Raw genomic sequence first — 25632 nt, 5'->3', positions numbered from 1 at the left:
TGTTAGAATTTCAGTCCTAGGAGTAATAGAAATACTCTTATTAGCACCATTGATCTGCAGGTTTCTGCTAAAGAATTGTGTGTTAAAAGTCAAATGTGTGTTGCATTTTGTCTTCATGTCATTATTTATGTCTCTGTCGCCTTCAGGCCTTTTTTTTTTTTTTAAGCTCAACTTTGATTCAATATACTGAAACTACACCTAAAATAATGTTTTCCATTTGTTGCCATTCACGCATCTCTTTTGTTTGCCAGTTAATGAACCTACATTTCAAAGCATATCTTGGTTCTCATTCAAAGGTCTAGATTGGATTGTGTCAAATCAATGAATAACATGATTTTTTAAAATTGTTTATATTAGACCCAGGCGATAAAATGATAGTGATATGTCCCGTCAATAGACACGTCATCAATAGCAATAAGAAAATGGCTTGATAGAATGTATGCTAGTTTAACTTAAATGCATTAAATTCAAACTGCCAAGAAAGCTTAAAACCAATATGCAAATTTCGGTTGTATGAACAAACCCCAAGCATGTCAGCGACAACCTCAGGCTTCAGAAAAACTGACTCTTTTCTTGATACTGCATTTACTACATTTTTTTTTTATTTACACAGAAGGAAAAGAAACGCAAAAAACAAAAGTTGTCTATTAATTTGTTACTGATATGAAAATAGAACGATCAAGGACTGTTAATGTCCTATCAGTAAATCAGTGAAATATGCTAGGAACAAATGGCTATTACAAAGCTAAATGAGCTTACTGGACTCAAGCACCCCATGTTGTCATGGTAATATTGATAATAACATGTAATTTGCATACTGATTAAGTTTGTCTACATCATGAAAGCTCTCCGTTCATATGATTTGGGTATTTGGCCAATCATTCCAGCACAGCATAATTCCTTTGAGTGATACAGTACATTATGTTCATTATTATTTATCTATTGCTCACCAAATAATCTGGTTCTTCATACTTACAGTGGTGTTTGAAAGTTTGTGAACCCTTTTGAATTTTCTATATTTCTGCATAACCTAAAACATCAGATTTTCACACAAGTCCTAAAAGTAGATAAAGAGAACCCAGTTAAACAAATGAGATGAAAATATTATCCTTGGTCATTTATTTCTTGAGGAAAATGATCCAATATTACATATCTGTGAGTGGCAAAAGTATGTGAACCTTTGCTTTCAGTATCTGGTGTGGACCCCCCGTCCCCGTGTACCAATAACTACAACTAAATGTTTCCGGTGACTGTTGATCAGTCCTACACACTGGCTTGGAGGGATTTTAGCCCATTCCTCCATATAGAACAGCTTCAACTCTGGGATGTTGGTGGGCATCCTCACATGAACTGCTTGCTTCAGGTCCTTCCACAACATTTCTATTGGATTAAAGTCAGGACTTTGACTTGGCCATTCCAAAACATTAACTTTATTCTTCTTTAACCATTCTTTGGTAGAACAACTTGTGTGCTTAGGGTCGTTGTCTTGCTGCATGACCCACCTTCTCTTAAGATTCAGTTCATGGACAGATGTCCTGACATTTTCCTTTAGAATTCGCTGGTATAATTCTGAATTCATTGTTCCGTCAATGTTGACAAGCCATCCTGGCCCAGATGCAGCAAAACAGGCCCAAACCATGATACTACCACCATGTTTTAAAGATGGGATAAGGTTCTTATACTGGAATGCAGTGTTTTCCTTTCTCCAAACATAACGCTTCTCATTTAAACCAAAACGTTCTATTTTGGTCTCATCCATCCACAAAACATTTTTTCCAATAGCCTTCTGGCTTGTCCATGTGATCTTTAGCAAACTGCAGACAAGCAGCAATGTTCTTTTTGGAGAGCAGTGGCTTCCTCCTTGCAACCCTGCCATGCACACCATTGTTGTTCAGTGTTGTTCTGATGGTGGATTCATGAACATTAACATTAGCCAATGTGAGAGAGGCCTTCAGTTGCTTAGAAGTTACCCTGGGGTCCTTTGTGACCTTGCCAACTATTACACGCCTTGCTCTTGGAGTGATCTTTGTTGGTCAACCACTCCTGGTCGAGGGTAACAATGGTCTTGAATTTCCTCCATTTGTACACAATCTGTCTGACTGTGGATTGGTGGAATCGAAACTCTTTCAAGATGGTTTTGTAACCTTTTCCAGCCTGATGAGCATCAACAATGCTTTTTCTGAGGTCCTCAGAAATCTCCTTTGTTTGTGCCATAATGCACTTCCACAAACATGTTTTGTGAAGATCAGACTTTGATAGATCCCTGTTCTTTAAATAAAACAGGGTGCCCACTCACACCTGATTGTCATTCCATTGATTGAAAACATCTGACTCTAAATTCACCTTCAAATTAACCGCTAATCCTAGAGGTTCACGTACTTTTGCCACTCACAGATATGTAATATTGGATCATTTTCCTCAATAAATAAATGACCAAGTATAATATTTTTGTCTCATTTGTTTAACTGGGTTCTCTTTATCTACGTTTAGGACTTGTGTGAAAATCTGATGATGTTTTAGGTCATAATATGCAGAAAAATAGAAAATTCTAAAGGGTTCACAAACTTTCAAGCACCACTGTATTTGCTAAAATGGGCTGCCAGATTGACTTTGGCAGCTGTTGATATTCCTGAAAGTTCGTTGATATTTATTTTTAAAAAAGGTGAGTCAAGTTTATTTTAAACAGATGACTAGTTACTCATAAACAATGAATTACTGTTAATAATGAGCTCTAAATAGCTTTTATTTTAAAAAATGTTGGAATTTATTTTACAAACAGTGATTGGATTTGTTCTGTCTGTTTGATTGCAATAGAATTTCATTGTTTTTTTGGCTGTAGATGTCTAGCTTTAGCCCTGTGATGACCTGGCGACTTGTCCAGGGTGTACCCCACCTTTCGCCCGTAGTCAGCTGGGATAGGCTCCAGCTTGCCTGCGACCCTGTAGAAGGATAAAGCGGCTAGAGATAATGAGATGAGATGTCTACCTTTCATCACAAAAGTTAGGACAAAAATAACTTGTACACTAAATGCTCAATTCAGCACTGTTGACTAAAGTTTGAAAATATGTTCATATTTACAAGAGGAAAGTTAATCATATTCAGACTAGGGTTGAGCAGGTACTTTCATTGATTTTCTGGGAGTCCCAATTCAGATGAATAAAATGACCTGTGTAGAGTTCACGCCTCTGAAATCGCCAGTTTTCTTATTGAGTAGAAGTGTCCAAGACTTTTTTTTTTTAAATAGCTTCTAAACCATACAAACCCAATGACTTGCCTTTAAACCAAATAAAATGTATAGATAGATAGATAGATAGATAGATAGATAGATAGATAGATAGATAGATAGATAGATAACCTTTCATTCAGTATGTAACAAGTGTACACAACGAAATTTCGCTGCAATTTGGCTCAGCACAGAATTAAATATAAAAGTATATTAAAATATACAGCAGCAAAAATATTAAAGTGCAACAGTACAAAGTGACGTGTGGAATTAGGAGTTGTTCAAGTATAAATAGAAGTTTAGAGTTCATCCATCCATAATCTGTAGCCGTTTATCCTGTTCTACAGGGTCGCAGGCAAGCTGGAGCCTATCCCAGCTGACTATGGGCGAGAGGTAGGGTACACCCTGGACAAGTCACCAGGTTATCGCAGGGCTGACACAGAGACAAATAGCCATTCACACTCACATTCCCACCTACGGTCAATTTAGAGCCACCAATTAACCTAACCTGCATGTCTTTGGACTCTGGGGGAAACCGGAGCACCCGGAGGAAACCCACACAGACACAGGGAGAACATGCAAACTCCACACAGAAAGGCCCTCGCCAGCCACTGTACTCGAACCCAGGACCTTCTTGCTGTGAGGGACAGTGCTAACCACTACGCCACCAGTTTAGAGTTCAGTTTGATTTAAAATTTGGATTTGGAGTTCAGCAAAGTGACCTGGGGGGAAAGCTGTTACAGAACCTGGTGGTCTGGCACCAAATGCTGTGGAACCTCTTTCCAGAGGCCAGGAGGGAGAACAGTCCATAGTGAGGACGTGAGGGGCCACTGATGTTTCTGTCTCAGGACATGCAGCACTTAGGTGCGATGTCCTGAATGGAGGGAAGAGAAGTTCCAATGACTTTCTCTGCTGTCCTCACATTCTTCCAGTCAGTGGCACTGCAGCCTCCATACCACACAGAGATGCAGCTGGTCAGAACGCTCTCTATGGTGCTGCTGTAGAATGTAGTGAGGATGGGCGGGGGCAGGCGGGCTCTCCTCATCCTACACAGGAAGTGCAGACACTGCTGTGCCCTCTTGACCAGTGACGCGATGTTCACAGACCAGGTGAAGTTGTCTGTGATGTGCACCTCCAGGAACTTGGTGCTATTGACCACCTCCACAGCCATGTTGATGAGAAGTGGAGCATGGCTGGGCTGGTTCTTCCTAAAGTCAACAACGATCTCTTTGGTTTTGTGCACATTCAGGATCAGGTTGTTTTCTCTGCACCAGCCCACAAGCTGCTCCACCTCCCCTCTGTAGGCCAGGTCATTGTTGTCCCTGATGAGGCCCACCACTATTGTGTCATCTGCAAACTTCACAATGTGGTTACTGGCAGCCCTGGGGACGCAGTTGTGTGTCATCAAAGTGAACAGCAGAGGGCTCAGTACACAGCCCTGAGGGGAGCCTGTGCTGAGGGTGAGGACACTGGAGGTGTTCTGTCCGACCCGCACTGACTGTGGTCTTTCAGTGAGGAAGTCTCGCAGCCAGTTGCACAGGGGGGTGCTGAAGCCCAGGGGTCCCAGTTTGTTCACCAAATGCTGTGGAATGAGTGTATTAAACGCTGAACTGAAGTCTAGGAACAGCATCCACACATGAGTGGTGTTCTCCTCCAGGTGTGCAAGGCTCAGGTGAAGAGTAAAGGAGATGGCATCCTCAGTGGAGCGGTTTGTTATAGATATTTCATATACTGTAGGGTGGACTAACCAAGCTGAATGTTGTGTTGTTTTTTTTTCCTCCTTTGCTGCCAAATGCCATAAGCGACCATTTAAAACTTGAAATCTAATTGGAGTGCACTATATTGCTAGTATAGGGCTGCCCAAATAATCTAAGTTGCAATTATCACTTTTGCAGATCTGTTTTAATTGAATAATCTGTCTTCCAATGATACAGATACTTTATTTAGCACTCTTTGAAGAAAAAGAAAATTGTACAATTACAGAGGACTTCTATTGAAAAGGAGCACAAACCAAATCAAATCAAGTTTATTTGTATAGCGCTTTTAACAATAAACATTGTCGCAAAGCAGCTTTACAGAATTTGAACGACTTAAAACATGAGTGTGGCAGTTCGTGTAAATGGGTGGAGCACAGAAGGACGGCAGGACAGAACTGAGAATACAAAAACTCTCTTTATTCAGCTTTTCAGCTGTAAATACACACACAGACACACACACACACATCAGCTGTCTGGTTGTGGAGAGCTCCCCTCTGCTCTCACTCTCTCTCCTTAAGAAGGGCGTGGTCACTGGGAAGACACACAAACACATCAATTAACAACAGGTGTAATGATTCTGCCACTTAACTTCCCCGACTCCGCCCTCCTGTCACAGACCGATGCTAGACCACGCCCCCACTGCCACATACCCCCACCGCCCGACTCAGGCCGGGCAGCCATCCGGCCCGCAGCCGACTCCCCCCCCCTTGACGGGAGAGGAAGTCCGCCACGACCATCTGCGCCCCCGGCCTGTGGATCACCTTGAAGTTAAAGGGTTGGAGTGCCAGATACCAACGGGTAATCCGCGCATTGGCATCCTTCATGCGGTGGAGCCACTGGAGGGGCGTGTGGTCCGAACAGAGGGTGAAAGGGCGTCCCAGCAGGTAGTACCGGAGGGCGAGGACCGCCCACTTGATTGCCAGGCACTCCTTTTCAATGGTACTGTAGCGCCCCTCACGCACCAACAGCTTGCGGCTAATGTACAAGACAGGGCGATCCTCCCCCTCCACCTGCTGGGACAAAACGGCCCCCAGCCCTCTGTCCGACGCATCCGTCTGCAACATAAAAGGGAGAGAAAAGTCAGGGGAGTGTAAAAGTGGCCCCCCACACAGTGCAGCCTTAACCTTAGAAAAAGCCCGCTGGCATTGTTCCGTCCACTGGACCGGATCTGGTGCCCCCTTTTTAGTCAGATCAGTCAGCGGGCTGGTGACGTCCGAATAATTAGGTATAAATCTACGATAATAGCCAGCCAGCCCCAGGAACTGTCTCACCCCCTTTTTGGTCTTGGGCCTCGGGCAGGCCGCAATTGCTGCAGTCTTGTTAATTTGGGGACGCACCTGCCCGTTGCCCAAGTGGAAGCCCAGATACCGTACTTCCACCTGCCCAATCGCACACTTCTTTGGGTTGGCCGTGAGACCCGCCCGCCTCAGCGACCTAAGGACGGCCCTCGGGTGTTGTAGGTGCCGCGGCCAGTCATTACTATAAATAATTATATCATCTAAGTACGCGGCCGCATAGGTGGCGTGGGGGCGGAGGACCCTGTCCATCAGCCGCTGAAACGTAGCAGGCGCCCCAAACAGCCCAAAAGGAAGTGTGACGAATTGGTGTAAGCCGAACGGTGTGGAAAAGGACGTTTTTTCACGGGATAATGGAGTCAAGGGGATCTGCCAATAACCCTTTGTTAAATCCAGTGTCGAATAAAAATGAGCCATGCCTAGCCGATCGAGCAACTCATCAATACGAGGCATTGGGTACGCATCGAATTTAGACACCGCATTGACTTTTCTATAGTCCACACAGAACCGGACCGACCCGTCGGCCTTGGGTACCAAGACCACCGGGCTGCTCCAGTCACTGTGGGACTCCTCGACGATGCCCATTTCGAGCATGGCCTCGAGTTCTTCCCGAACCACCTTTTTCTTGTGTTCGGGTAACCTGTAAGGGCGGCTACACACTACCACCCCCGGGGGCATCTCAATGTGGTGCTCTATGAGGTTAGTGCGGCCGGGCAGGGGTGAGAACACGTCCGAAAACTCGGTCTGCAACTGGGCAACCTCCGCGAGTTGGGTCGGGGAGAGGTGGTCTCCACAGGGGACCGGAGAGGGACGTGATGCTAATGTTCCTTTTTGAACCTCCGGCCCCAGCTCCGCCTTCTCTGGAACCACCGACACCAAAGCCACGGGGACCTCCTCGTTCCAGAGTTTGAGTAGGTTGAGGTGGTAAATCTGTAGCGCCCCACCCCTGTCCGTTCGTTTCACCTTATAGTCGACGTCCCCGACTCGCCGTGTGACCTCAAAGGGTCCTTGCCACTTGGCGACTAATTTAGAGCTCGATGTGGGCAACAGTACGAGTACTTTCTCTCCCGGTGCAAACTCTCTAAGGCACGTACCCTTGTCATACAGGCGGGTTTGCCGTTCTTGGGCCTGCCGCAAATTCTCCTGGGTTAGTTGTGTGAGTGTGTGGAGTTTTGCGCACAGGTCAATAATGTATTGAATTTCATTTTTGCTTGGTGAAAGTCCCCCCTCCCAATTTTCTCGCAGCACATCTAAAATGCCGCGCGGCTTACGCCCATATAATAATTCAAACGGAGAGAACCCCATGGAGGCTTGGGGGACTTCTCGCACTGCAAAGAGCAAGGGTTCGAGCCATTTATCCCAGTTACGCGCGCCCTCACTTACAAATTTCTTAATTATGTTTTTAAGGGTGCGATTCAACCATTCCACTAAGCCGTCCGTTTGTGGGTGATAAACGCTGGTGCGGATCAGCTTAATACCTAATAACCCATACAGTTCCTTCAGTGTTCTTGACATAAACGAGGTGCCTTGATCAGTCAGAATCTCTTTCGGGATTCCAACTCTGGAGATGACGCGGAAGAGTGCCTCCGCAATACTGCGTGCTGAGATATTGCGAAGAGGCACTGCTTCCGGGTATCGCGTTGCATAGTCCACCAGAACTAATATAAAGCGGTACCCTCGTGTTGACCAATCTAATGGCCCGACGAGATCCATGCCAATTCTTTTGAACAGGGTCTCGATTAACGGTAGAGGGCGCAAAGGCGCTTTTGGAATGGCCGCTGGATTTACTAACTGGCATTCACGGCATGCCGTACACCACCTACGGACATTGCCGCGAATCCCCGGCCAATAGAATTGGGCCATTATTCGGGCTAGTGTTTTATCCTGCCCTAAGTGTCCAGACATGGGATTAAAGTGAGCCGCCTGGAATACCAATTCCCGGCGGCTCTTCGGAATTAAAAGCTGCATGACTCGCTCTTTAGTTTGAGTGTCCTGCGTCACTTGGTATAATCTATCCTTCATAATCGCGAAGTAGGGGAAGGACGGGGTGGCGTTCGGCTGGAGCGTTTGACCATCGATTACTCTCACTTGGTCAAAAGCATGCCGCAGAGTCTCGTCTCGCGATTGCTCTAACGGGAAATCCGCGAGGGATTCCCCAATAGAGAGAGGAGGAGCCGGCGGCTCCTCACTCTGGCGCGGAGATGACGTAGACGGCTCTGTGACAGCTGCTCCCGCCAAAGCGACACTGGAACCTCCCCCTGTCAAATGGCAGGACCCACTCTTGACTAAGTGTGTCATTAAACCCCGAAATCCCGGCCAATCAGTCCCCAAAATTAATGAGTGGGTAAGGCGAGGATTAACCGCCGCCTTCACTATAAATTTTTCCCCTCTGAAAATAATGTGGACCGACACTAAAGGGTAGTTGTGAACATCCCCGTGCACACACAACACCTTCACCAATTGTGCTCCCCCCAATGCCTCGTCTTGCACCAGGTTTTGGTGGATTGAGGTCTGATTACAGCCCGAATCCACCAACGCCTGATATGTATCCCCTTGGATACTCACCGGTATGCGATACGCTCCGGCCCGATCGAGGGCGGCTCCTGGCGCGTTGGGGATCCGAACCACCGCGCCCACCTCCATTATTGAGCACTGCTGTTGGAGGTGGCCCGGTTCCCTGCAGCGCCAGCAAATCGGCCCGGGCTTCCTCTCTGCACTAGTGCTCTGGGGCTCACTCACCTGAGGGGGCGGAGAGACAGACACAGAAGGGAGACACGGAAGGGCACCGCGGGTGCGGCAGGCCGGCTGAGGTGGCGCCGGCCCCCGTCTCCACGGTGGGGGAATGGGGTAAGGAGAAGACACAGGAGGAGGGGAGAGAGAGAGAGAGAGGAGAGAAGAGAAGAGGTCGTCTGCTGTCCTGCCGTCGGGACAGCCACCAGATGATCCTCCGCCAGCTCGATTGCCTGATCCAGCGACGCCGGGCGGTGGCACTGGACCCACTCTGTGGTTCCCGCTGGTAGACGCGCGACGAACTGTTCCAGTACCACCTGGTCGATGAGTCCCTCGGCGTCGCAGCTGTCGGCCCTCAACCACTGCCAGCAGGCGTCCCGGAGTTGCTGGCCAGACGCGAACGGCCGGCCGACTTCCTCCAAGCGCAGAGCGCGGAAACGCTGATGATGTTGCTCCGGGGTGCGTCCCACCCACTGGAGGACGGCCCGGCGAAGGTCCGCGTAGGCCAGCCGGCGGTCGGCGGGGAGCTGTAGCGCGGCCAGCTGCGCCTCTCCCGTTAGCAGGGGGAGGAGGCACGCCGCGCGCTGTTCCACCGGCCACCCTGAGGTCTCTGCTACCTGCTCAAAGAGTGTGAAGAATGCCTTGGGGTCGTCCTGCGGGCCCATCTTTGTGAGGGTGAGGGGGGAAGGGCCCGCGACGGTGGAGTTGGTGGACCCCGTCGACGCGAGGAGGTGCCGGAACGCCCGACGATCTTCCTGTTGCGCCAGCACCAGGGCCTCGAACCGTTGTTCTTGCTCCTTTCGGAGGGCGAGCAGCCCCTGGTGCTGGCTCTGTTGGGCCGTGGCGAGGGCGTGGATCAGGTCAGCGAAGGTGGAGGACTCCATGGGGCTGTTCTCTTCTGTGCTCATTTTCCCAGGTTTCGGCACCACTGTGGCAGTTCGTGTAAATGGGTGGAGCACAGAAGGATGGCAGGACAGAACTGAGAATACAAAAACTCTCTTTATTCAGCTTTTCAGCTGTAAATACACACACAGACACACGCACACACATCAGCTGTCTGGTTGTGGAGAGCTCCCCTCTGCTCTCACTCTCTCTCCTTAAGAAGGGCGCGGTCACTGGGAAGACACACAAACACATCAATTAACAACAGGTGTAATGATTCTGCCACTTAACTTCCCCGACTCCGCCCTCCTGTCACAGACCGATGCTAGACCATGCCCCCGCTGCCACAATGAGCTAGTTTTATCCCTAATCTATCCCCAATGAGCAAGCCTGTGGCGACGGTGGCAAGGAAAAACTCCCTCAGACGACATGAGGAAGAAACCTCGAGAGGAACCAGACTCAGAAGGGAACCCATCCTCATTTGGGCAAACCACTTGGAAAGTAGTTGAGACTAATCAAGCCAAAAGGCTTGGGCCTAGCAATAATAGTTATAAATTGCAAATTGTAGGAGAATACATCAATAAAACTCACATGCAAGAAAAAGTCACCCATTCACAAAAAATCAAACACGCACATGAAAAGCATAAGGGAGGGGGAACCCTAGTACATTACTAGCACAAAACATTTTCCAACCTAGACCATCTATTATTTTGTCCTATTTTGAGAGAATATCCTACCAGTGTAAATATGTGCTTCTGGTAGTACAGTGCCTTGAAAAAGTATTCATACCCCTTGAACTTTTTCACATTTTTCCACCTTACAACCACGAACTTAAAAGTTTTTTTATTGAGATTTTATGTGATAGACCAACACAGAGTAACACATAATTATGAAGTGAAATGAAAATGATAAATGGTCTTCAAAATTTTAAACAAATAAAAATCTGAAAAATGTGGTGTGCATTAGTATTCAGCCCCCTGTACTCTGATACCTCTAAATACAATCCAGTGCAATCAATTGCCTTCAGAAGTCATCTAATTAGTTAATAGAGGCCTACTGTGTGTAATTTACTGTAGGTGCAATTTGTAATTAAGTGATCAATCTCATTAAATCAGTCTCATTAAATCATTAAATCAGTCTCATTAAATAATACCATTAATTTTGGTGCTTAATAATAAATTACCAAACAGCTAAATTATGGTATATTCCAAATTGTTATGATCACTATCAATCTACAGCCAATAGCATTCATGCACCTTGGAATTCTTTTGAGATTGGATGACTTCAAATATATTAGGAGCAACAAATAAACACACAGTTTCAATAATAATTGAATGTATTATAACAAAGATAAAAATGAATAATAGCAATTGAAATCTTCAGCAAAAAGTGTGTGTGTTATATGTGTGTGTGTGTGTGCTTGAGAGTGATGTGTGAGAGTGATTAGAATCTTATCTGAGGTGTGTGTGTGTGTGTGTGTTATCTGAGGTGTGGGGGTCACCACGTGGGATTTGAGGAGAACAAAGGATTAGCCAGTAGCTAACCCACGTGGTGGAGACAAAAGATTAGCCTTGTGTTGCTAGCTAAGACAAAGGAATGTTATCTAAGGCGTGTTTGTGTGTGGGGGAGGTGACCACGTGTTTCTAAGTAGAACAAAAGAGTTAGCTTTGGTTGCTAGCTAAGATGTGTTTGTGTGTGTGTGGCCACGTGTGGAGACAAAGATTAGCCTTGTGTTGCTAGCTAAGGCCAAAGAATTCTACCTCGTGGGGTTAAGAACAAAAGGTGTGTGTGTGTGTGTGTGTGTGTGTGGCCTAAACAGAGGGTTAGCCTTGCTTGCTAATGAGACAAAGAATTAGCCGTGGTAGCTAACTCCACTAGCTTATAACACTACTAAATCCACTGAAATCTTGATGAGGTCAAAATGTGTAATAATGAAATTAAAGTGTTAGAAAGGAAAAGAGAGCATGCAAAACCTATTTATTAAACAAAACAACTGAGAGAACATAGAACAATGATGGAACACAAAATCAGTGTGCACACTTAACAGTTCCTGAGTTTAAATTCACACTACTTCATAAAGCTAATTCCTAAGACTAGTTTCTGCCCAAAAATGCCAGTCTGTCTTAGTATCTTGCTTCCAGTGCAAGATTATAGAGGAGTTCCGAGACTTTTGGAGTCCACAGGAGCACGTGAGTTGATTCCGTGGAAGGCGCAGAGAATTTCTTGGTCTGACACTTGTCGTTCGTGAAAGAAAGTCTCTGATCAAACAATGTGCACAGCGCTTTTAGTTAGAAAGAACCCGGTCACTTCTAACTTTAAATTAACTGCTCTGGGCGGCAATCATACGTACTTATAATGAACAAATGAAAAACCGGTTGTAACTCAATCTGAGTTGAAATCGCGCGATTCTGGATTTTTACCGTGGCCAGTGGTAAACAAAGAAAACGCACTAAATCGTGGATGCTCTGAGAGCAGATGTCTCCTTTGTCTGTTACCGCGTGTTTCACAGAGCCGAGGAGATAGTGTCTCTTTATGCCTACGGATCCAAGTCCTAGAACCAAAGAGGAAGAGCGGTGGATTTCCGGGTCACTTATGGGGTCGTGGAGGAAGTGACGTAGGTGATCCTGCCCAGCCGTGACGTAGGTCACCACGGAAGTTAGTTGATGGGATCTGTAGTTCGTAGAGAGACGGGCTGTTGTACCTACATTACTCTCAGCATAAATACACTTGTTCTGTGAAGGCCTCAGTGGTTTGTTAGAGAACACTGAAGAACAAACAGCATCATGAAGACCAAAGAACTCACCAGACAGGTCAGGGATAAAGTTCTGGAGAAGTTTAAAGCAGAGTTAGGTTATTAAAAAAAATTCCCAAGCTCTGAACATCTCAAGAAGCACTATTCAATCCATCATTCAAAAATGGAAAAAGTATGGCACAACTGCAAACCTACCAAGACATGGCCGTCCACCTAAACTGACTGAGTGAGCAAGGAGAGCACTGGTCAGATAAGCAGCCAAGGGGCCCATGATCACTCTAGAGGAGCTGCAGAAATCCACAGCTCAGGTGGGAGAATCTATGCAGAGGACAACTATAAATCATACACTCCACAAATCTGGCCTTTTTGGAAGAGTGGCAAGAAGAAAGCCATTGTTGAAAGACAGGCATAAGAAGTCCCATTTGCAGTTTGCCAGAAGCCATGTAGGGGACACAGCAAACATGTGGAAGAAGGTGCTTTGGTCAGATGAGACCAAAGTTGAACTTTTTGGCCTAAATGCAAAGCGCCATGTGTGGCAGAAAACTAACACTGCTCATCACCCTGCATACACCATCCCCACTGTGAAACATGGTGGTGGCAGCATCATGCTATGGGGATGCTTTTCTTCAGCAGGGACAGGGAAGCTGGTCAGAATTGATGGGAAGCTGGATGGAGCTAAATACAGGGCAAACCTGGAAGAAAACCTGTTGGAGGCTGCAAAAGACTTGAGACTGGGAAGGAGATTCACCATCCAGCAAGACAATGACCCTAAACATACAGCCAGAGCTACAATGGAATGGTTTAGATCAAAGAATATTCATGTGTTAGAATGGCCCAGTCAAAGTCCAGACCTAAATCCCATTGAGCATCTGTGGCAAGACTTGACAATTGCTGTTCACAGACGCTCTCCATCCAATCAGGCTGAGCTTGAGCTATTTTGCAAAGAAGAATGGGCAAAATTTTCAGTGTCTAGATGTGCAAAGCTGGTAGAGACATACCACAAAAGACTTGCAGCTGTAATTGCAGCAAAAGGTGGCTCTACAAAGTATTGATGCAGGGGGGCTGAATACTAATGCACACCACATTTTTCAGATTTTTATTTGTTTAAAATTTTGAAGACCATTTATCATTTTTGTTTCACTTCACAATTATGTGCTGTGTTGGTCTATCACATAAAATCTCAATAAAAAAACTTTTAAGTTCGTGGTTGTAAGGTGGAAAAATGTGAAAAAGTTCAAGGGGTATGGATACTTTTTCAAGGCACTGTACATCATTATTATAGATAAAAACACACCATCAATATGTGCTTAAATACTCAAACTAGCCTTGTTTCTTCATCTAAAGGCAGCAAACCAACATTCAGTTCATTGGATGGCAGCACATGTTTCTGGACATGCATGAAATAGCAAATGATCCATTGTGCACATGCGCAGCTAACTTGGGGAAGACTTTTTCATAAGTAGGAAGAAATTTTAAAACACCAGCAGTACCACGAGATACTAAATCAGGGTCATTGATAACGTGTGCTTAGGATGTAGGTTATTTTACCTGGCTTTTAATTCACTGTTTTGAGTTGTCAAACCAAATAATACCACTGTTTTGGTTAACGTGATGTGCTCTCGTGGAAAGAAATCATTTCCCTGATTTAAAGGATATGCAGAATGAACTTTCATATGCTCATTTAGTGTCCAGATATTGCCCATCTGTACATTTTAATGTACATCTTTCATTTTGATTCTTGTTCCTCTTTTTTTTAGTAATTCCTCCAGTCCTGACTGTACCTGTGGGTGGAAATGTGGTCAATGTGAGCGAAGGTGGGAATGCAGAGCTGGTGTGTTTGGTTGAAGGTAAGCCTCGCCCTCCAGTTCTCTGGACCCGAGCCAACAAAGACATGCTCATGCCATCAGGTGACTGGATGATGGAAACACGTGATGGACACCTACGACTTACCAGCATTACACGAGACCTAGCAGGGGCTTACCGATGCCAAACGGCACCATACAATGGCCTCAACATCAAACGCAGGCTGGGACATGTGCAGCTCAATGTGGAGTGTAAGTACTCTTAACATTATATCAAATTACAGTATAATGCAAATATTACATGCTTCATTTATAAAGCAAACATTTACTATGTCTATTATCCCATCCCACTTCTTGTAATGAATATGATCTCAGGAGGATTGCAAGATACTGTACGACAGATCTTTTTTCCCCAGTTTTTTTTTCAAGTATTGGATTACAACAATGCATGAATTGAATTTGTACTACCATACATCTCGCTGAAGTACATCTTCATAGAGAAACTTTCACTTCCAAAACCCATCACCACACCCACCTTTCTCCACTCACACTGGATTTTCAAGCTTTTATAATTTGACGAAAGTTATTACTTACCCTGATTTACACAGACCTATTACATAAATTGATGGCAAGCTGTAAAATGCCAAAGAAAAAAAAATCCACAGCAATGAGGACTCCAGAGTTTTATCACAATAAATGCTGTGATTAGATCTGGTTTGATGAAGCTTTCTCGAAAGTGCTGTTAATCTGGGCTTTAACATGGCACATTGAATGAGTTCCCTTGGGACATGTCCAGCAACACCCCCACGCGCGCGCACACACACACACACACACACAAAATAATAATAATAAACCCCCCCACATATTCCATTAAAACACTCGTAGCAGATGCCTGTTATCATTGTATTTAAAATGCAGCCTTTTGGAAGTGGCTCACATGTTAATGCATTTACACACTCAATAATGTGTCCATTATGATGCCTGCTGAAAGTGTGCTTCCTAAGAGCCCAAACTAAAGAGGCTTGGAGTTCATCAGCATCGAGGATAACTCTGTATCATTCAATGGTCTTCAGTCCTTTTCTCATGAGGCCATTAGCCCAAAGCAATGTACTATGCCTTTATAATGTAGGTTATGTATTGAACTTAGTCTTGCAGATCTCATCCCCTGTGAGTATTGTGCACAAGGATGAACCCAGACAAAAAGGTTTGTGATAAATTTGGATGTCTCACATGAGGTCTGAGCCAGGCTAGAGGTATGGAAACAGGTTTCTTTGTAGATGGATGATGTATGCATACATAATGCAAACCTGGCCTTCTTTGTCAAGTTGGTTTATTCATTATGCATGGATTGCAATAACACTTTCCTTCAGATATGGGCATGAGGTTCTGTATTTGAGGGCATGTATACTGTAAATTTCACACATGCCCAAACATAAGCATATACACGGTAATTACTCAGTCCATTCCAATCGTATTGATCTATTCCAGCCCTGTCTAATTGTGAACTCTTGTTCTTGAAATGTTTTAATTACAATGTGAACAATATTGTCTTCAGTAAAGTCAGAATTAAATTGAAATTGACCTGCTTTGACTGTGCTTTCCTCCTCAGTAATCGTAATGTCCAATTTAAGCAGTCTAGGCTGCATTGTGAGGTTTGAAATAATAAGTAAAAAAAAAAAAAAGAGAAGTCAAAATAACAGCATAACTTTAGGATCAGAGCTTGTTCTGCATGCTACCCATAATCACACTTGTTCACTGTGATTATGGGTAGCATGCTCCCTTCATTCTACCTTTGCTTGCTTTATTTTGTTCCGAGTGAACGATTCACAAAATGACTGTCATTTTTCAGCAGCAGCTCTATAATTACCCTGACCATCTCCTTTCCAAAGCTTATCTCCCTTCTTCTTCTTCTTTACACATTCTCTTTCTCCTTCCTCTCTTTTCTTCTTTGCCTCCTTACTTCTCCTTTTCTCTTACCCTTTTCCCAACTCAGCCACTCCCACATTGATGAACATTTGTGCAATGCAAAATTCTGAAAGTGTTTCAGAAACATGTTTTCTGCACACATGACTGATCATGCTGAGCTTATGGGAGTTACTGTGTGATGAAACTATTCAGAGTCTGCCATCATACAGAAGCTCTGATCCTAAATTTATGCTGTTATTTTGACATCTCATTTTTTTACTTATCTTATTTCAAACCCCACATCTCTGCCTCTTTCATTCCCTGTAAACTTCCTTCCCTGGAATCGGAGACACCTCCCACAGAGAAAGTCGGCTTTACCTCATAATTCCCACTTAATGTTTGCCAGCATGGTGGTACCCACATGGGGCTTTGCCATCTTGTAAATGAGGATCACATTTATGGAGGAAGCAAGTGTAAGAGTTGGCTGTGAAGTTGGTGAATGATCATGTGAAAGTGCATTGAGGATTGTGTGTACAGTGCATCGAGGATTATCACACATCACATCACATTATCTCTAGCCGCTTTATCCTTCTACAGGGTCGCAGGCAAGCTGGAGCCTATCCCAGCTGACTACGGGCGAAAGGCGGGGTACACCCTGGACAAGTCGCCAGGTCATCACAGGGCTGACACATAGACACAGACAACCATTCACACTCACATTCACACCTACGGTCAATTTAGAGTCACCAGTTAACCTAACCTGCATGTCTTTGGACTGTGGGGGAAACCGGAGCACCCGGAGGAAACCCACGCGGACACGGGGAGAACATGCAAACTCCGCACAGAAAGGCCCTCGCCGGCCCCGGGGCTCGAACCCAGGACCTTCTTGCTGTGAGGCGACAGCGCTAACCACTACACCACCGTGCCGCCCTGCATCGAGGATTATGTATGTGGAAATATGAGCATCTCTGGGAGTTTTAAACATTTTATTTATTTATTTATTTATTTATGAAGAGTGGGCTTGAGAATCAATGTGTGAGGAGCTTTGGTCCTGGTTCATTTCATTGTAATGAAATAATTATGTGCCTTTTGATGACTTGAATTAATCTCATTCAAGTTTAAGTTGTAGTTCTTCCTCATCGGTGGTTATTTTAAAATATAACAGGCTATAATTAATCATGAACACTTGTGTGTGGCAAATCTAATTATGTACAATTACAACAGGCAGTATTGAAGCCTTTCTTGTTGATTTAGTCAATCGACTTCATACTAATGACACATCAGTGAAAGGAATCTCCTTCCAAAATACTAAATGAACATTACTTGACTGAAAATGTCACCATATCAGCAACTATGCATTTTTTTTTCTATGTTTATGTAGAATGTCCACCATACATACACCTGAATACATTATTCTTGTTGATTCATATTAGAATGGGCATATTGTCTGAGCTGCTGCTTACTGAAAATTAATCAACACCTTCTGACCAATCAGAACTGTACATTCATTGATTCAACGGATTGGATGATTTACATCTGCCCCACCCCGTCCCTCTCTGAATGCATCTATGACCTAAAGCTGTGGATGAATGGATGCAAACTTTTTAAAACTTAATACTGGTAAAACACATCTTCTGATTGGTTCCAAATCAATAACTTCTTTCAATAGTAGTTTTAATCTGGTCATTGAAGGCACGGTCATTAAACTTTCACCTCCTGTATATAACCTTGATGTTATTTTTTTGATTCTGCCTTCTCTTTTGAAAATCAGACAAACTCCCTGTTTAAAATAACCTTTTTTCCACCTTTACAACATTGCTTGTTTCCATCCTGCACTCAGCACCAAGGATTCTGAAACACTCATCCATGCTTTTATTAAATCACAATGAGATTATTGTAATACTTTGTTCATTGGTCTTCCAGCCAAGTCTATTGCTCGGATTCAATCTATTCAAAAATCTGCAGCCAGAGTCCTCACCCACACTAAACACTTGGTACACATCAACCCTATCATCCAGAACCTCCACTGGCTCTCTGTTTTCCATATTGCAGTCAATATAAAATTCTTCTGTTTACATTTAAGACTCTGTGGCCATGCTCCTCAATATCTAATGGAATGACTTCAACCCTACTCTCGCATTCATGGTCTTAGATCTTCATCTTCTGGTCTATTGTCCATCCCCAAATTTAAACTATCCACCATGGGTTCCAGGGCATCTAGGGTTGTAGCTCCCAAGCTGTGGAATTCTCTCCCTCAGTGTCTTTTGGATTGTACATCTCTTCCCAAATTCAACTCTCATCTGAAATCTCTTACAGCTCTTCTCTCTTTCCTATCCCTCCTCCTAATATTTTCTCTTCTGATCACTCATCTCATCTCATTATCTCTAGCTGCTTTATCCTTCTACAGGGTCGCAGGCAAGCTGGAGCCTATCCCAGCTGACTACGGGCGAAAGGCGGGGTACACCCTGGACAAGTCGCCAGGTCATCTTCTGATCACTGACTTTTCTATCTTTTTCAGTGCTTTGAGCTAGTTTGTTTTCTTTATGCTCATGTATTGGTTTTATTGTCATTTTGCTTCTTCTGTCTCCAATCTGTTATGTTTTCTTTTGGTTGACTTGTTTCTCTTTCTGTTGTGCCATTACTCTGTAAAGCACCCTTGGGTCGGAGAAAGGTGCTATATAAATTAAATGTGTTGTTGTTAGTTTATTTGTAATTAGAAAGTGAAGCTTTCCTTTTAGTTTGGCTGTAGTTATTGAATATATCATCACTGTTTTAAAGTGGTTTAAGGCAACTAACTGAATAATAAGCTGAAACAATAAAGGGTAAAAAGAAGAAATGCAGCTGTTCTTCAATCTTGGTTGACACAATTTTTTAAAATCTTCTTTTCTTCTTTGCAGACCCTCCTGTAGTGGACCCAGTCTTCCAGGATTTCCGCTCTCCAAACTACAAGTCTGTCATTTTGCGCTGCATGGTTTTCAAGTCTAATCCGAACCGTATAGCCAGCGCACGTTGGTATCGGAACGCGATTCCAATCCGGACTCCTCCTGTGGACCCTCAAGATGTCCCTCAGCTCCGCTTCATACTTGATCCCACCAACAATGGCACTTATGAGTGTAAAGTCAGCAACGGGGTTGGGACCTCGACTTGCACTTTTGTCGTCTCAGGTACCCAATTCGTTCATTCATTCATAGTTATTAGCAGTGTAAAGAATGTAATATGAAACTGTCTATGAACCTAGTATCAGGTTTGAGAATCGTCTTGATGGCAGGGGTCTCATCTCATCTCATCATCTCTAGCCACTTTATCCTGTTCTACAGGGTCACAGGCAAGCTGGAGCCTATCCCAGCTGACTACGGGCGAAAGGTGGGGTACACCCTGGACAAGTCGCCAGGTCATCACAGGGCCGACACACAGACACAGACAACCATTCACACTCACATTCACACCTACGGTCAATTTAGAGTCACCAGTTAACCTAACCTGCATGTCTTTGGACTGTGGGGGAAACCGGAGCACCCGGAGGAAACCCACGTGGACACGAGGAGAACATGCAAACTCCGCACAGAAAGGCCCTCGCCGGCCACGGGGCTTGAACCCGGACCTTCTTGCTGTGAGGCGACAGTGCTAACCACTACACCACCGTGGATGGCAGGGGTTTCAGGGAAAATAAAAGCTTGGTGTTCTTCCAGGGCTGTTTTCACTTGAATATGGGTAAATTTGTATAAAGAGAACATGGTTTGTTGAACTGCTACCAATTTTGGCAGTCACGCTGTGTCTCCACTGGCAGCAATATGACACCTTTATTAATTTTCACACTGAGTTGGTGATTTAGAGTGACAGGTAGAGGGAGAGTGACCAACACAACAAAGTTGAAAAGCTTTTCATTTAATGGCAAACACAAAAGCACCTAGTTAATTTTTGCAGCTTGGGAAATTTTTTCATAGGATCTAAAGGTTCCAGAACAATGTCTTGGTTTGAAGCCTAGACATTTTCCTGAACTGAAAAAAATATCCTGTTTTTGAACATAGCTCAACCAGACATAAAGTTCAATCATTTTAAAATCTCCAATAGTTAACATCTTTAAATTCCATTTCTCAATTTAATTTCAGTCCCACTGAAACATGTTGGTCCTAACACTCCATGTTTAACCTAATCTGTGTCCAGAAGAACAAAATTATTCCCAAATTTAAATGAAGTTTACATTTGAAATGGTTTATCATCCATTCACATCATTCTATCTCATCACCTGGAGTCATTTAAACATGAGCCTCATTATTGTCTCTTCACTCAAATGATCTCTCATCATGCTAACATCAGTGGAGAAATAATTGCTGGTTCATTCAGTCAGTTCTGTCATTTAGACGTCTCATTGTTATTAGTCTTTTTTATGGTCATTTGAAACCTCTATTTAAAACTCTGCAAGTGCCTGTCATGACCTCTTTAAGACAAAACAGTTATAAAATAGACAAAGTAAACATTTCACTTTGCTTTGTCAAAACCTAGTGTCTTGCTAAAGTATTGATCCCCCTTGGTGTTTGTCCTGTGTTGTTGCATTACAAGCTGGAACTAAAATGGACTTTTGGGGGTTAGCACCATTTGATTTATACAACATGTCTACAACTTCAAATGTGAAAATTGTTGTTTTATTGTGACACAAGCAATAATTGAGATGAAAAACAAAACAAAAGCCAGAAATCTGGAGTGTGCATAGGTATTCACCCCCCCCCCCCCCCCCCCAAAGTCAATACTTTGCAGAGCCACCTTTTGCTGCAATTACAACTGCAAGTCTCTTGGGGTATGTCTCTATTGTGCCCATTCCTCAAGGCAAAACTGCTCCAACTCCAAGTTAGATGGGTTGCATTGGTGTAGAGCTCTCTCTTCGGCATCCTTCCGTCTATGAGAGACGATGGTGTAGCGTCCAGATATGTTTTTATCTGCATCTTCACGAGTGGCTGTGCAGTCCAATCTGTGAATGACAATCTCTGCTACATTTGTTGCAGATGAACGACGATGCCTCCTGAGGCTGTCATTTTCTCTCCTTCCTTTTCGCGTTCTTCTCCTCAAGGTTTTCATTTCTTGTCTCCTGCTCTCTGTACACCCTTTCTGATGGCAAAGCGTCAAGCTGCATGGTCATCTGCACATTGTTCCCAGGTGGTGATGTTGATGCTGCCCAGTTTCATGTCTTTGTTGCAGACATCTTTGTAGCACAGGCATGGTCGTCCCGCCTGCCGTGAACCCTCTGCCAATTTACCGTACATCAAGTCTTTGAGAATGCAGCCTGAGTCCATTTTCCTGACGTGACCGAGCCAATGAAGATGCCTCTCACTGAGAATGGTGAACATGATGCTCATCTTGACACGCTTCAAGACCTCTGTATTGGGCACCTCGTCTTGCCATCAGATATGTAGAATACGTCTAAGGCACCTCAGATGGAAGCGGTTGAGTTTCCTCTCGTGGCTGGCTTATGTGGTCCACATCTCACTACTGTAGAGGAGTGTGCTTTGCACACAGGCCTGGTAGACTCACAGTTTGGTCGTCTCGGTGAGGCTGGGGTTTTTCCAGACCCTCTGGTTTAGCTTGGCCATAACTGCTGCTGCCTTTGCAATCCTGTTGTTCACCTCTGCATCAATGGAAAGCGAACTGGAGACAGTGGATCCAAGGTACATGAAGCTCTCAACAACTTCCAGGCTGTGCCCATCGATGGCAATGTTTAGAGGAATGAATGAACCTTGCGCCATGATGTTTGTCTTCTTTAGACTGATGGTCAATCCAAACTCTTTGCAGGCATGGGAGAGGCAACTGACAAGCTGCTGCAGACTGTCTTCAGTGTGAGATGTCAAGGCTGCGTCATCAGCAAACAGCATCAGAGGATGAGTACCTCTGTAACTTTGGTCTTGGCACAAAGGTGGGTGATGTTGAAAAGCTTGCCATCAGCCTGGGTGTGAATGTAGACACTCTTACTGTAATCCTTGAAGGTGTACTGGATGAGCATGGAGAAGATGCCAAAGAGCGTCGGTGCAAGAACACAGCCTTGCTGTACTCCACTGCTGACCAGGAAGGCCTCAGACATTGCACCACTGAAGCAAACTGTGCTGTGCATATTTTCATGGAACAAAGTGACAACCGCAAGCAATTGGAGAGGACAACCGATCTTCTGCAGTAGTCTGAAGAGTCTGCTCTGGCTGACCAGGTCAAACACCTTTGTCAAGTCGATGAAGGTGATGAAGAGTGGCATTTGCTGTCCTTCACACTTCTCCTGCAGCTGGTGTAGCAAGTTGATCATGTCCACAGTTGACCAGCCAGCTCGGAAGCCACACTGGGACTCTGGGTAGACACTGAAGGCTAGGGTTTGCAGGCATGCCAGAGCAACACAGGCGAATGCCTTCCCGACAATGCTAAGGAGTGAGATTCCCCTGTAGTTGTTGCAGTCACTCTGGTCTCCTTTGTTCTTGTACAAATTGATGATATTAGCATCACGCATGTCCTGGGGTATGTGTCCCTGTTCCCAGCAGAGGCAGAAGAGTTCATGCAGGGGTTGAAGCAGTGCAGATTTCCCGCTCTTCAAGACTTCTGATGGGATGCCATCACTCCCAGGGGTCTTCCCACTAGCAAGGCAGTTGATGGCTATACTGAGCTCTTCTATGGTAGGTGGTATGTCTAGTTCCTCCCTGACAGGAAAATCTGGGATGGCATCTAGGGTGGTGTCAGTGACAACTTTCTGGATTGAGTACAGCTCAAGGTAATGCTCAACCCAGCATTGCAACTGCTTCCCTTGATCTGTGATAACTTCACCTGTCTTGGACTTGAGTGGGGTGGTCTTGGTTGTAGATGGGCCTGTCGCCTTCTTGATGCCCTCATACATCCCTCTTACATCCCTGGTGTCAGCAGCTGTGTGTATACTGCTGCAGAGGTGCAGAGGTTCAACCAGTAGGTGTTGGCACAGTGGTGGGCAGTCTGCTGGGCTTTTTTTCCTGGCAATCTTGAGGACTTCCAGTGTATTAGGGCTAGGTGTGCCTTGTAGGCTAGGAGGGCTCTCCTCTTGGTCTCAGACATGGGCTCCATTTCTTCCCAGTGGGCCTCATACCAGTCGATGTTTTTACACTCCTTTTTCCCATAGGCGGTGATGGCAGAGTTGTCTAACAGTGTCTTGGAGGTGGGACCACTTGGCATCAATGGAGTCTCCGTCAGGTGTCTTATCATTGAGGGCCTCTTGCAGCTTACTGATGAACTTCTGCGTCTTCTCTGGGTTTCTACACAGCAAGTGTTTTATGCATGGGTGACCCTTCTTCTTGGAGTGGTGCATCATCTTTGGTGCTACATCCACCTTGCTGGCCACGAGAGAGTGATCCGTGTCACAGTCCACACTGTGATAGCTGCAGGTGAGGAGGACACTGGTGAGTTCCACCCACCTGGTGATGACTAAGTCTAGCTGATGCTAGTGGCAAGAACGCAGGTGTATCCAAGACACCTGATGGATTTCTTTGCTTTTGAAGAAGGTGTTGGTCACGCATAGGTCATGAAAGCAGCACAGCTCCAGCAGTCGTTGGCCATTCTTGTTGATCTTGCCCTTTCCATGAACACTAAGGCAGGTGGGCCAAGCCTCATGGTCAGCTCCCATTCTGGCATTGAAGTCTCCAAGCAAGTAGAGGCCTTCAGTTTTTGGGATCCCGGATATCACTTCTTCCAAGGCTTCATAGAACTGATCTTTTTCCTCTGGGGTGGAGTAGAGAGTTGGGGTGTATACACTGATGATGTTGGCTAGGCCTGAGAATGTTGCCAGCTGGTGTGTTTAGTATCCTCTCACTGCCAGATGATGGAGGCTCAATGCAGGCAAGGAGCATGTTCTTCACAGCAAAGCAGACACTGTGCTGACGGGGTTCATCCAAGGACTTCCCTTTCCAAAAGAAGGTGTAACTTGTTTCTCTGATAGTTACACTGTCAGCCAGTTGAGTCTCCTGAAGGCAAGCAATGTCAACATTAAGTAATGAGAGTTCCTTGTCTATGACGGCGGTTTTGCAGGCATCATCAGTTTGCTGCAGAGAGGCCAGGGCACATGGTCCTGATGTTCCAGCTTGCAAAATGAAGAGCTAGAGTCTTCTTTCTTCTTGAATTGCCTGGTACAGAAATTGTGGTCTGCCTTTTGAGATGGCTCTCTGAGCTCCATGCACCCAGTGGAGCAAGCAGGCCATGGTAGGACAGCACCTTACTTGCTGGGGGCTGCCCAGCTTGAGGCAGGCTGTAGCTGTCCAGTGGGATGCAATGATCCCTCCCACCATCAGAAGTGACCCCTGGTGCTCATTTCCTTCACCAATCAGATGAGCTTAGAACTGCCACTTCCTGTGTTTGTGTGGACATCTTACAATGATGACTGGAGTGTCCTCTCCAATGGAGCTACAAGGCCTGGGCAGGGTAATATGGAGGCTCAGCTGTTGCCCATGCAGCAGGCCCCCCCTCTCCACGCAGCTGCTGTGGTCCAAAGGAAAGGCAGAAGCCAGTGCAGTTTGGCAATGGCAGCACCGCAGGAGTTGCTGGAAGTGCTGCATTTCAGCATCAGACCACCTGAGGGACTCCAGCTCTGGATTTAATCTTGGGGTTTACTCCTGAAGCCTTTCCCATAAATGGGTATGGCTGCAAAGCAGCAGAGGTTTGGAATCAGAGTTTTCCTTCTCCTAGATGGGCTAGCTTCCCAGCTTGATGAACCCCATCTGCCCAAGGCACCAGTTACCCGCCTCCGCCCCTTCTCCTATCAGTAGTAGCAGTTCCACCGGGCTGGTATCTAAGCCACACATGCAGGCTAGGAGCTGGACTTGGTTGTCAGAGGCTATTTGAGATGCACTCCATGAGGAGCTTTTTTTTTTTTAGAGAGAGTGGGAGCTTATCCCCACTGCCACCCCTCAGCTATGACAACCTTGGAACTGATGTAGAGCAATCTTCAAGTTATGCAAGAAGAAGCAGCCTTTATTTGTCACATGCACACTCAAGCACACAGTGAAATTCATTCTCTGCATTTAACCCATCTGAAGCAGTGAAAACACACACACACACACACACACACACACACACACACACACACACACACACACAGTGGGCATACTACAGTACCCGGGGAACAGTTGGGGGTTAGGTACCTTGCTCAAGGGCATTTCAGCCCAAGGCTGCCCCACGTTAACCTAACCGCATGTCTTTGAACTGTGGGGAAACGGGAGCCCCCAGAGGAACCCCCACAGACACGAGGAGAACAAGCAAACTCCACACAGAAAGGCCCCCATCGGCCACTGGGCTTGAA

At 45.3% G+C, this 25632-nt stretch overlaps 1 protein-coding gene across 1 annotated transcript in view; it reads left to right on the top strand.

Moving 5' to 3' along the window:
• Positions 1-25632, top strand: part of LOC132889128 (MAM domain-containing glycosylphosphatidylinositol anchor protein 1) — a 700848-nt gene that overhangs the window by 491627 nt on the left and 183589 nt on the right. Inside the window, exons 9-10 of the mRNA XM_060925323.1 lie at positions 14397-14693; positions 19244-19510. Of these exons, the coding sequence (XP_060781306.1) occupies positions 14397-14693; positions 19244-19510 (564 nt within the window). The remainder of the gene's footprint in view (positions 1-14396; positions 14694-19243; positions 19511-25632) is intronic.

This window comes from Neoarius graeffei, chromosome 7 (assembly GCF_027579695.1).
Source record: "Neoarius graeffei isolate fNeoGra1 chromosome 7, fNeoGra1.pri, whole genome shotgun sequence".
Lineage (NCBI taxonomy): Eukaryota > Metazoa > Chordata > Actinopteri > Siluriformes > Ariidae > Neoarius > Neoarius graeffei.
This window is presented reverse-complemented; position numbering and strand designations above follow the sequence as displayed.